The sequence below is a fragment of the Diplotaxodon limnothrissa genome, linkage group LG7, assembly GCF_057381915.1.
Source record: "Diplotaxodon limnothrissa isolate DT_005_m linkage group LG7, D_limnothrissa_male_GT1.1, whole genome shotgun sequence".
NCBI lineage: Eukaryota > Metazoa > Chordata > Actinopteri > Cichliformes > Cichlidae > Diplotaxodon > Diplotaxodon limnothrissa.
In genome coordinates, this window is record NC_140602.1 from 48,991,145 (window position 1) to 49,004,818 (window position 13,674).

The 13,674-nt window shown below is 41.5% G+C and overlaps 2 protein-coding genes across 3 annotated transcripts in view; one reads left to right on the forward strand and one right to left on the reverse strand.

Moving 5' to 3' along the window:
- Positions 1 to 13,674, reverse strand: part of LOC146629074 (uncharacterized) — a 124,973-nt gene that overhangs the window by 87,086 nt on the left and 24,213 nt on the right. The window lies entirely within an intron of this gene.
- Positions 1,171 to 3,081, forward strand: LOC146629077 (uncharacterized). Its single transcript, XM_085358325.1, has 4 exons — positions 1,171 to 1,197; positions 1,888 to 2,038; positions 2,496 to 2,608; positions 2,704 to 3,081. Exons 1-4 carry the CDS (start codon positions 1,186 to 1,188, stop codon positions 3,031 to 3,033), a joined length of 606 nt encoding a protein of 201 aa, XP_085214451.1. The 5' UTR covers positions 1,171 to 1,185; the 3' UTR covers positions 3,034 to 3,081.

The following is a 13,674-nucleotide window of genomic DNA, read 5'->3' on the forward strand; positions in this document are numbered from 1 at the left end:
ATGAGAGGTGAAACGTCTTCAAGCAACTTAAAGAAGTCCAGACGCTTTTCTTTGCAAGCTCCTTTGACTGTTTTAACAGTTATTAACTATTAGTCAGGATCAGATTTATTCACCAAGTAGCAACTAGAAGATAAAATCAATTTAATTATTATTCAGAATTTCTTTTAGTCATTGCGTTATAATCACGGTAATTAAGAAACCGCCTTCTTCTGCTGCAGCTTTTTGAGTAAACTCATGCTTCTATGCTCTGTGGAAATTTGCTGTCATGACTTTGAAGATTATTGCAGAGAGGTAAAGTGTCTGGTGTTGCCTTTATACAGTCTACCATTACCACAGAAGAACAAAGTCAACCCCTGAAGTCACTACTCAAGAGGAAAGCCCCACAGATTCTTAAGGAGTATGAAACTACAGGTACCCTGTCAGTGCCATCGAGGAAGCTTCTTGTGAAGACTTGCATTGGGGATTTGGTGGAGAGGTGTGGTTAGTAAGTATAGCACCTTACTGCACTTTGTTAAAATTTTGCAATGAATGTTTTTCTTTAAAAATGTTGAAGTGCACAGGAGTTAAAAAAAAGGTTACCTTTATTTTCCAGTTACCCTCTTAGTGCAGAGAAGTTGACTGTAACAAAAAGCATCATCACCACTTTTCATCCCTGAGTGTCCGAGTGGCAGGACAGGGGGAAGGATTTGTAAGTAAATTTAGCATTTTAATAATGTAAATTCCACTACATACTTGCACTTGTTCCCACTTACTGTGTATCTTTTAACCTTTATCTCATTATTTATTAGAGCTTTTTTTTTTCTCAGTTAAAATTGCTCAGCTGTTACCCATATACCTCTGTCCTTTCTTCCTTAGGAGCATTATTATGATCCAGTCTCTCATTGTGGATTCCTAGAGACTAAACTGCGCAACCTTAGACGGAATCTCGACCAGGGGCAGAGACGTTATAAGAAGCGAAAAGTGACCAATGACTGTGGTGAAGACAAGAAGCTCAGGCAAGAGGATGGGAATACCAGCAGCACAGATGAGTGGGTCACCCTGATCAAAAGATTGCGGCCCTCAGCTGAGAACCTTCCAACTATCATGTCAGGCATGGAGGAAACATACACCAGTCGCAGAGCCTGGATTAGCAAGGACTCCCCCACTGCTGCTGAAATATTCAGAGAGTACCCACGGTCTTTGGACATGCCAAGTCTGGTAAGTTGCTTGGTTCCCTGGTAATGGTTTATGTACTTCTTCTCCACTCAGTTGTGTATTGCATACAAAGTATGTAACAGGAGTGGATACATTTGGAGGTATGTTTATGAGCTCCTAGTGAATATTTTGAAAGTTTTATAATTTCAGAGTTGGATCTTTATTTACTGGGCTTTTATTACAATGAGCATCACGTTTCAGATGATCTAAAATCTTAGTCGTGCCACCAAATGACTATCTAATAGTAGGGACATCAAATGACAATGCAGAAGGTGCTGCTCGTGGAAGTGAAAAAACGACAAAAAGATCACCTAAATTTGTACGAAACTCTGCTTTCAGCAGCACTATTTTCAGCAAAAAAGCTCTACAGGACAAACCGCAGACAGACAAAATAAGAAATTGGCTGCTAGAAAGTTGAACATCAGCTAAAAAGTCCTAATTTTTTTCTCAGGGTCTGATGGGACCCAAATCATAGCTAAAATTAAGGAATAATAGACTTGTATTCAAATACCACTCCAAGTAAATTGTTATGTTTCACTGTGTAGGTAAGCTTGATGTGGAAGTGGGTAACAGAAATGTGATACTGTAAGGTTTGATTTTAGCCATACAGCTACCAAATGGGCAGCATGTACTTTTAATTTCATGTATTTAATGCTTAATTTTAAACTTAAACACTTTTTTTCTCTCCATTAGCTGGACTTGGAGTTTGGCAAGCTTACAGGAGGAAAGGTGGACCTCTTTTTACGAAAATGGGAAGCCAGTATCATTCCGAAACTCAAATCAGTAGCTGCCCTGGAAACAAGAATGTCCTCTCTGTTGAAGGATTTTGAAGAGAAGACTGAAGGTATTTTTCCATCCCTCCGCCTCACGTTTACTATTGGAAAGTAAGAAAAAAAGGATGATCAAATTAATAGTTCTGTTTACTTTAGATGACAAGTAAGTGGATGTTAAAGGCTGAATAGAAAAACTATACAAGAAGGGGTTATATTTTTAAATTTTGTTGTTCTTTTTCAAAGAAATTGTTAGATGCCACCCTTTGGTAAATGGATTGAAATATGTCTATGTTTACTGATGGTGGAGAATGAGGTCTATGGAGATGGTTGTAAGGAGAATTTAAATTATGTGGCCTTGGGCAACCTTATTAGCTGCACATATAAGCCAAATGAGGTGCCTTAAGCCTCTGCATTTCTGATTTCATCTATTCACAAAAGAAAAAGTCATTTTTGATGTACATCTCATAATTCATTAAATAACACATTTCTGTATTTTGAATAATTTTACATCTTGCTTTTCTTTGTTAGATGAGGCTTGTTACACTGCCCTTGTGGTGTTAACACACCTGCTCCCACCAGTTGGTGCCAGTCGTTGCAGCCTTAAATCAGCTATAACGCACTTGGTTGATTTTGATTATTCAGTACAATTCTCATGGTATTTACCTGAGGAAAGCATTTGTCAACACCTGACTGAATACTTCTCTAAAAATCTATCTTTATCTTCCCCATCTCCAAGCCTGGAACAAGTATTGCATCGCTTTGCAGTGATCCTGAAGCATCATCCACAACACACCAACCCCAGCTGATATGCATCGGTGATCTAAAGAGTGCAACCAGGCAGTACATCATTGTTGCTAAGAATGACAAAGTAACCATTCCTCTGAATGATGGCCTGATGTGTGGTGTGGATAAGCTTTTCAAACTGTACTGTGTATGTAACTTGTCCTATCCAGCACCGCTTGGCTCCGTCTTCACCTTCTTTGAGTTTGTCTATGACCTGCCGCTGTCCACCCAAAGGAAAACCAAAGTACTGGAGCTGATTGCACAGATTAAAGCATGCAAGTAAAATGTTCACCTGTCCAAAATGTAGAGAGTCTCTGTTCACAGAGGTGAGAAACCTCATTTGGCATCTTCGTCAAATACACTGCTTATCAGATGGACAAAACTTGAAAATTATATGTAGCCAAGATGGCTGCCCAAGGACGTATTATAACTTAAATTCATTTTCAAAGCACCTGCATAGATCTCATTCTACTTCATCTTCAATGGATGCTGACTCAGTTCAACCTTCTTACCAAGGAGAGACATCAAACAGTTCAGTTGAAACTGATGATCTAGTTCCTGATGTTTTGGAGATACCCAGTGATGTATGCATCATCAAATATTACTTTAACAGATGTTACAAGAAGTGTAAACTGTACAAAGGAGTTGCTTGAGAAAACTGTAGACTGTTTGCAACAGTCAACTGCTGCTTTGTTGAGTAGCTTGGATGTACCACAAGACAGTGAGGCTGTTCAAGCATTAATGAAGGAGTTTGAAAGTGCTAAAAACATATTTGAAGATGTAGACACGAAATATAAAATGAACAAATACTTCACTGAGAAGTCTTCCCTTGTTAAACCACAGGAAATATTTCTGGGTCACAGGTCAGATACTGTAAGAAAAGATGGTCAGATGAAACAGGTTTTGGCAGCAGATACATGCCAGTATGTATCAGTCATTGAAACGCTCAAGTTTTTATTCCAACATGAGGACATTCAGGACTTCTTTGTTCAGAATAAGAAGAACACTGATGCCAAAATGCGTGATTACTGTGATGGCTCTCACTTTTCCTCACACCCATTGTTTAAAATGTACCCTGATGCTCTTCAAATACAACTTTACTTTGATGACTTTGAAATGTCAAGGATGCATACAGCTCCTCCTCCCTCCCCCCACTTGGTAGGTCAGATCATAACCTGATTCACCTCACCCCCTGCTATGTGCCAATTGTGAGGAGGGAACCTGTGACCACGATGAGCGTTAGGAGGTGGTCAGAGGAGGCCTTAGCGGAACTACAGGGCTGTTTTGAGGTGACCAACTGGGAAACACTCTGTGAGCCTCACGCCGAGGACATCAATGGGCTTACCGAGTGTATCACAGACTACATAACTTTCTGCACCGACTCCATTGTTCCAGCTCAGACTGTTCATTGTTACCCAAATAAGAAGCCGTGAGTGACTAAGGATATCAAAGCCCTCCTCAACAACAAGAAGAGGGCTTTCAGAGGGGGCAATAAAGAGGAGGTGAGGAAGGTCCAGGTGTTACTAAAGGACAAGATCAGAGAGGCTAAGGACAATTACAGGAGGAAGCTGGAGTGGAAACTCCAGCAGAACAGCATGAGAGAGGTGTGGAGGGACATGAAGGAAGACCATCACTGGATTCAGGCCAACCAACAGCAGGGGAGCTGAGGGAGGTGAGAATAGAGCTAACGAGTTGAATTTGTTTTTCAATAGATTCGACACCACAGTGTCTGCTCCCACCCCCACAACCTCACCTGTAGTCAGCCTGGAATCCAGAGCCACACCACTGTGCCAGCCTCTCTCTTCACATGGTGCTGTTGCCTCCTGTGAGATTCATGACACCCCTCCCCCACCCATCACCTTCACTCAATACCAGGTTGAGATGGTTGAGTTGAGGTTCAGGTTGAGATGCAAATGAGGAGACTTTACTCAGGCAGTCTACTGGACCAGACGGAGTGAGTCCCCTCGTCCTCAAGACCTGTGCCCCCCAGCTGTGTGGAGTCTTTCATAAACTGTTTATGCTGAGTCTGAGTCTGCAGAGGGTACCAGTGATGTGGAAGACATCATGCCTCGTCCCTGTACCAAAGACGCCACGTCCCAGTGGCCCCCAGGATTACAGGCCCGTGGCACTGACCTCCCACATCATGAAGACCCTGGAAAGGCTCATCCTGGACCAGCTGCGACCCATAGTAAGACCACATCTGGATCCCCTTCAGTTCGCTTATCAGCCTCGTCTCGGAACTGAGGACGCCATCATCTACCTGCTCAATCGTGTCTACACCCATCTGGATCAGCCGGCGAGCACTGTGAGGGTCATGTTTTTTGACTTTTCTAGTGCTTTCAATACCATCAGGCCGACCTTCCTGGGTGATAAGTTAGCAGCGATGCAGGTGGATGCTTCTCTGGTGTCCTGGATTGTTGATTACCTGACAGGAAGACCACAATATGTACGTCTCCCACATTGTGTGTCTGACAAAGTAATCAGCTCAGGATTTTCTACGAGTCTGTTGTGGCCAGTGCGATCCTCTATGCTGTTGCATGCTGGGGGAGCAGATGCCAACAGACAATAAACTAATCCGTAAGGCCAGTAATGTTGTGGGGATGGAGTTGGACTTCCTCAAGGTGGTGTCGGAGAGGCGGATGTTGTCCAAAATAAAGACAATGTTGGATAACACCTCCCACCCACTCCATGACATGCTGGTCAGTCACAGGAGCATGTTCAGTGAGAGACTGAGAGTACCGAAAAGCACCACTGAACGACACAGGAAATCTTTCCTGCCTGTGGCCATCTCCCTGTACAACGCATCCACTTAACACACTGTTTCCTGCTACAACTACACGTTTCTTTTTCAGCTATTTATTAATAAGTGACTATATATATATATATATATATATATATATATATATATAGTCACTTATGTATGTATATAGGTTAGCCAACTAACAGAGTTGCAGAAAGGTGCAGCAAAGAAGGTGCATAAGAAATACAGCAAACTGTCCATACCTGAGGCCTTGGAAACTGCCAAACAAAGACTCACAGCCTTGGCCAGCCGCTTGAGGAGGTACACCAGAGAGATAGAAGGCAGGAGAATAAACCAGCTGTTCTCCACAGAACCAGCAAAGGTGTACTCTCAGTGGCAAGGGAACAATAAGAGAACAGCACCACCAAGGCTGGAGACAGAGCAATACTGGAAGAGCATATGGGAGAAGGACGCAACCCATAACGGCAATGCTCAGTGGCTAGTGGATCTGAGGGCAGACCATAGCGACCTCCCTGAACAGGGTCCAGTAACCATCACAGTGGCAGATATCCAAGAAAGGGTCTCCAGTATGAAGAGTTGGACAGCACCAGGGCCCGACATGGTTCACGCCTACTGGCTGAAGAAGCTGACTGCACTCCACGAGCGTCTGGCAGCACAAATGAACCAGCTGCTAGTTAACGAGAGACACCCGGAATGGCTAACTGAAGGTCGAACGGTCCTGATCCCCAAGGACCCCAAGAAGGGACCGGTCCCCTCCAACTACCGACCAATAACCTGCCTCAGTACTACATGGAAGCTCCTGTCAGGCATCATATCGGCTAAGATGAACAGGCACATGGGTCAATACATGAGTGGGGCACAGAAAGGGATTGGCAAGAATACCAGAGGCGCAAAACACCAGCTACTGGTAGACAGAACAGTCAGCCAAGACTGCAAGACCAGACTGACCAACCTGTGCACTGCCTGGATTGATTACAAGAAGGCCTATGACTCAATGCCCCACAGCTGGATACTGGAATGCTTAGAATTGTACAAGATCAACAGGACCCTAAGAGCCTTCATCAGGAACTCAATGGGGATGTGGCGTACAACACTAGAGGCCAACTCCAAGCCCATAGCACAAGTCACCATCAAGTGCGGGATCTACCAAGGAGATGCTCTGTCCCCACTGCTGTTCTGCATAGGCCTGAACCCCCTCAGTGAGATCATTAACAAGACTGACTACGGATACCGACTACGGAATGGAGCAGTTGTCAGCCACCTCCTGTACATGGATGACATCAAGCTGTATGCCAAGAGTGAACGAGACATTGATTCACTGATCCACACACCAAGGATATACAGCAATGACATCGGGATGTCGTTCGGGCTGGAGAAGTGTAGTCGAATGGTAACAAAGAGAGGGAAGGTAGTCAGAACTGAGGGGATTGAACTACCAGAAGGCAACATTGCAGACATAGAGGACAGTTACAAGTACCTGGGATTTCCCGCAGGCAAATGGGAACCATGAAGAGGCCGCTAGAAAGGCTGCAACCACCAAGTACCTGCAGAGGGTCAGGCAAGTCCTGAGGAGTCAGCTGAATGGTAAGAACAAGATCCGGGCCATCAACACCTACGCCCTGCCCCAACTGACCGAGTGCTCAGTGAATACCTCAGGCAGCAGAAACCCAAGAAAGAGGAGGGAGACGAGGAACCATCATGGAAGGACAGGGCCCTGCACGGTATGTACCACCGGCAGATAGAGGAGGTGGCTGATATCCAGAAATCCTACCAGTGGCTGGACAAAGCTGGACTGAAAGACAGCACAAAGGCACTAATCATGGCAGCACAAGAACAAGCTCTGAGTACAAGATCCATAGAGGCTGGGGTCTATCACACCAGGCAAGACCCCAGGTGCAAGCTGTGTAAAGATGCCCCAGAGACAATCCAGCACATAACAGCAGGGTGCAAGATGCTAGCAGGCAAGGCATACATGGAACGCCATAACCAAGTGGCCGGCATAGTGTACAGGAACACCTGTGCCGAGTATAACCTGGAAGTCCTGAGGTCAAAATGGGAGATGCCCCCAAGGGTGGTGGAGAATGACCGAGCTAAGATCCTGTTGGACTTCCAGATACAGACAGACAAAATGGTGGTGGCTAACCAACCGGACATAGTGGTGGTAGAAAAACAGAAGAAGACGGCCGTAGTGATCGATGTAGCGGTTCCGAATGACAGCAATATCAGGAAGAAGGAACACGAGAAGCTGGAGAAATACCAAGGGCTCAGAGAAGAACTCGAGAGGATGTGGAGGGTGAAGGTAACAGTGGTCCCCGTGGTAATCAGAGCACTAGGTGCGGTGACTCCAAAGCTAGGCGAGTGGCTCCAGCAGATCCCGGGAACAACATCGGAGATCTCTGTCCAGAAGAGCGCAGTCCTGGGAAAAGCTAAGATACTGCGCAGGACCCTCAAGCTCCCAGGCCTCTGGTAGAGGACCCGAGCTTGAAGGATAAACCGCCCGCAGGGGCGTGCTGGGTGTTTTTATATATATATATATATATATATATATATATATACATATACATACACACACAAATATATACATACAATATATATACAAATATATATGTGTGTGTGTGTGTGTATATTGTACTATTCTTAGTTAGCGTATTGTCTGTCTTGTTAATATTTGTTTATAATGGAGCACTGTAACAAAGAAATACCCCAGGGATCAATAAAGTATTCTGATTCTGATTATTTAATTAATTTTTTGTTAAATCCTCAAGTAAAAGTACAGGATTGAATGAATCTAACTGTCAGAAGCTTAAACTCAAATTCAACTACGTTACACTTGATGTAATTTGACTACTACCCTGAACACCATAGACACTGTGTACCAGTCCAACATAGTGCATTACTGTAAATTCACCACAGAAAGGCCCGCTATTTATCCTGCACTAAACCACATTTTAGTAATTTTTTCATGCAACCATTTAATATTGAAAAATTTGTGTACCTCAGTTTGTTTTGCATATGTGATTTTAAAAAAATCTTTTAATTTCCAGTTTAACAAATGCCACTGAAATGTCCTTACCTTTAAATATTACTTCTCTTCTTCCTCCCCTTTCAAGTCTTTCTTACATCTTTCTCCATCTCCGAGTGGCACTATCACTCATTCTCATCTCTCCTTGGGAAATGCAGCAGCTGGACTGCTAACAGACACAATGTGTGACAAATTGCACAGAAACAGTTTGTGTGTTTATTGATATTTGTTGAGTTGTTAAAAGCATTCCATTTGAAATTACCTGCCAGAACACTTTATTCCCTTTAAGCTCTCTCCTCCTTGGTAGTGCTAGCTAGATGCTGAAGTACCACGACCACAACTTCAGGACTTCTGCACATGTTCCACCATACTTTAACCCCTCAGTATAGCACTACAAATAATAATACCGTATTTGCTCCTTTCATCCCTTTTTTATGCAACAAGTCCTGGTGATGGAAGATACAGGACTTGCTTTTGTGTTTTTGCTCGTTCTCATTTGCTATGTAAATGTATTCTACTGAAACAGGGCCTATAAGTTATGATTAAATTGACATTACTGTACTTTTTGTTCAATGTGTCTAGGTCAATACAGTGAATCCATCTAATAATTCAGTAGAATATTGGACAAAAAGAACATTCAGAGAGGTTAAAGCAAGGACCGCTGCGTGGCAAAAATACAGCATATTGACTCAGGCACTTTCTAATAAATGATATTGAACTGCCACACATTGCGCCACCTCAGGATGTTCTGCAGAGGACAATATGAGTTCAGTATTTTCAGTATGATATTGAACAGTTCTTCTTATTTAGCTCTTTTGAGAGCGTAAGACTGGAAAAAGAAGTGACACTATTCAAATAATAATAATCCCCTTTTCATGGCACAGTGACCAGTACATATTTCCTTAATGACAAGTTTGACATAATGTCACAGCTTTGCAGCAGAGAATTCCAATAGTTTCCTCTTTCAGTACACTCCATATCTGTCAGACCACACAGGATCACCGTGCCTCTGGCTAAATGGCCTGTTTGGACAGTTTTTATTTCTTTATTTTTATCTTGTCTGTTTTCTTATTCTTTGCATGTTTTTACAACAGGGATATCTGGCAGTTGGAAGGTCAAGGCTGAAAAGGTTACAAAGCTTTTGTTGATGTCCCCTCAATGTCTGAAGAAGTCAAATTATTATTCATTTTTAGAAGGCATTTTCAAGGCATGTTAAGGCTTCCTTCATCTTGCACTGTATCTTATACTTGCAATTTGAGTCTGTTTTACTCATGTTTTTAAACACTATCTTATCTGTCTTTTCCAATATCTTTATTTTTTTATACTAACAATGGTCTTGAAAGGACTACTTCCACGGGTAGTGCAGAGATTTGTATTTTTTAGCTCCTCTTTATGATTTTGTAAACATTTTTGGCATGCTGCTCTATGGCTATTGATAACATTTTCTTTAAACCTGGAATAAGGTAATTTTTAGTTCCTTTTGGCAGGACAGAAACAAAACTTTGGTAATTCAGATGTTGTTTTCTCACTAATGTTTTATGCACTATATAAGATATTGTCTTTGAATTTTTACTTAAAACTCTGATATAATATTACATGAAACTTCTTTATTTACTTTTTCATTATTGTTTTTAAGGAAGAATTGTGTGAATTTTATTTGAAGCCTGATTTATAACTACGCAGTACCTGCATCATTTTTATATTTTTAATCTTGTCATCAAATCAAGTAAAAATTCCATGCTTTTTTCAGCAGCATACAAACAAAAACATCGTCCTCCAGTATTTAACTATTTAGCAAGATAGCCTGGATCAGTTTAGAACATACCATTTGTGCTGTCTGTCTATACTCTACATGGACATTTTCACCTTTCTAGACTGCTTCCTGGCTGGCTCCTCTCAGTTTGCTCAGCTTCAGTCAGTGTAAATGAGAAATGGACACTCCTGTGTTATACAAAGAGAGCTACAGTCTCTAATGAGACTGAAATAATCACAACTTTCAGAAACAATAGCTGACTGTGGCCACAGATGACAGCAGTTTAGGGGATTAGAGGTCGCTTTACTTGAGTACGTCTCAATTTATGTCTGTTTTTAGATTTGGCAAAGCAAGCACTGCTTGCCGTGCTTGCCCATATGGAAAAGAAATAGTAAAAACTTATATGTGATTACTCATGAAAGTGGCCACTTTCATGAGTAAATCATATAAGGCTTACATGATTTACTCATGAAAGTGGCCACTTTCTCATTACTTTCATACATTGTTTTAGTAAGTATCCAAAACATACAAGTTTCATTATATAATTTTTCACGGGATCTTATATCTGTTTTCACTCTTATATGCTTTTCATACAAGTTTCACACAAGACAGATACAAACTTTATAAGATTTATATATATCTTTTCCATATGGGTGTCCTGATGGAACGCCATTGTCTTTCTGTGTCCAGTTTTTCTTTTTTATATATAGCTTTATCAATACATATTCAACTAATGCTCCTCCTTACAACCTTAACATTTTGCTTTTGACAAACTGCGCCACAAAGCCATGTGGAACACTTCTATTCTCAAAAGAAAACCTATATTTTGTATCACAATATTATATTTTGTGCAGGACAGTGATAAGCAGAGCTGTTATATTTAATGCAGAACAAAAAACAGTGTGGCTTTTACCACAGCAGGAGATTCACTGTCATCCTCATTGCGTGTATGACCTGTTGTCTTGTTTGTAAAGTAGGCATTTGTTATTGTAGTGATTGCAGAAGTCATGCTTAACAGATAATTATAGCATTTGAGAAGTAATCTGAGGAGGCATCTTAAATTCAATAGTACACGAAAAAAAATATTAAGGCAGAACTTTTGCTGTTTTAACTAGAGGCATTATAATGGAGAAAAATGACACAAAAAATACTGCAATTAAGAAAATACTCACATTGCCTGAAAAGACAATTTGTGTGGTGGCAGACCTATCTATTCATGTAGGTAAATATACTTCTTTTCTAGAGTTATTGTATTCGTAACATGAATTAATATGATATTTGTTCAAATGCCCTGGGTGAGTTTAAATGTTTTGATCCCAATGGCACTCCAAACTGAGTAGTTAAGGAAGATGTTGTGTGGTGAAAATCAAGATTTTTTTTTTTTGATTTTTACATAATTAAATTTCTCAACGAGCTTGCCGCCCTAATTTAATTCTAGTAATTTTTATTAATTCTAATTTAATTTTACAATTAAACAAATTGTAGCCAATCAATGATTTTGAACTGTTGTAAAAAATATTATTTTCTTTTGTCTTTTTCAACAAATTTTTGTTTGGTTTTAGCCTTGATAGTTTATTTATTTATTTATTTATTGTTTTGCACATGAACATGTGTTTTATTTAACAAAGTCATATAAGGGCTTTTGCTAATTTATTAAGCAACACTAGGCTTATACAAGTAACAACGTATATGTGCAGCTGAATTATTATCTAACAACGACATAAATTATGTTTATTCTCCAACACATGGAGTCTATCAATACAAATCTTTTATATTATGAATTACCTTGAACCACAGGTTACATGAATAATGCCAACGTTACACCACTTTTTCTATACACTGTTCAATGGTCATACAGTGGGGCAAAAAAGTATTTAGTCAGCCACCGATTGTGCAAGTTCCCCCACTTAAAATGATGACAGAGGTCAGTAATTTGCACCAGAGGTACACTTCAACTGTGAGAGACAGAATGTGAAAAAAAAATCCATGAATTCACATGGTAGGATTTGTAAAGAATTTATTCGTAAATTAGGGTGGAAAATAAGTATTTGGTCACCTCAAACAAGGAAAATCTCTGGCTCTCACAGACCTGTAACGTCTTCTGTAAGAAGCTTTTCTGTCCCCCACTCGTTACCTGTATGAATGGCACCTGTTTGAACTCATCATCTGTATAAAAGACACCTGTCCACAGCCTCAAACAGTCAGACTCCAAACTCCGCCATGGCCAAGACCAAAGAGCTTTCGAAGGACACCAGGAAAAGTATTGTAGACCTGCACCAGACTGGGAAGAGTGAATCTACAATAGGCAAGCAGCTTGGTGTGAAAAAATCAACTGTGGGAGCAATCATCAGAAAATGGAAGACATACAAGACCACTGATAATCTCCCTCGATCTGGGGCTCCACGCAAGATCTCATCCCGTGGGGTCAAAATGATCATGAGAACGGTGAGCAAAGATCCCAGAACCACACGGGGGGACCTGGTGAATGACCTGCAGAGAGCTGGGACCAAAGTAACAAAGGTCACCATCAGTAACACACTACAATGGCAGGGAATCAAATCCCGCAGTGCCACACGTGTTCCGCTGCTGAAGCCAGTGCATGTCCAGGCCCGTCTGAAGTTTGCCAGAGAGCACATGGATGATACAGCAGAGGATTGGGAGAATGTCATGTGGTCAGATGAAACCAAAGTAGAACTTTTTGGTATAAACTCAACTCGTCGTGTTTGGAGGAAGAAGAATACTGAGTTGCATCCCAAGAACATCATACCTACTGTGAAGCATGGGGGTGGAAACATCATGCTATGGGGCTGTTTTTCTGCCAAGGGGACAGGACGACTGATCCGTGTTAAGGACAGAATGAATGGGGCCATGTGTCATCCAGGGAAGACGGACGTTGTTTTGCTGTGCTGTATTTTTATGTGAAGTGTATATATTTATTTTTTATATTGCATGTATTTTGTGCAGTGTTTTATTTAGTTTGCATGTTTTTAGTTGCCGGCAAATTGTCCTGGAGAGACTCCGCCTTTTCCCCCGTTTTTACTAATTGGACACACCTGAGAGAAAAGAAAAGGTAATTTACAGAGTGCTCAAGGACACATAAGAGGTTTGGAGCCGGTGTTCAACAAAAATGTAACACGGAGAATGCGAGACAGACAGAGGAAAGACACAGACGATCAGAGGGGAGAGCGAGAGACGATCAGAGAGTAGAGATGATCAGATGGAGCAGACGACCAGCGACTGGGAAGAGAGATTACCAGCGACTGGAAAGGGGAAACGATCAGAGGAAAAAAAGGCAGATGACCAGCGACTAGGGACGCGTAGCGGCAGTCTGGTGGCAATAACGACAAGAGCCAGCTCGTGCACTGCGGGAGAACAGAAGCAGTGAGAC

Bases quoted from the DNA above. Each gene is read 5' to 3' on its own strand.
- LOC146629077 (XM_085358325.1), top strand. The intron at 2,039-2,495 runs GTATTTTTCCAT...TTTCTTTGTTAG, and splicing joins TTTTGAAGAGAAGACTGAAG to ATGAGGCTTGTTACACTGCC. The intron at 2,609-2,703 runs GTACAATTCTCA...CCCATCTCCAAG, and splicing joins TGGTTGATTTTGATTATTCA to CCTGGAACAAGTATTGCATC.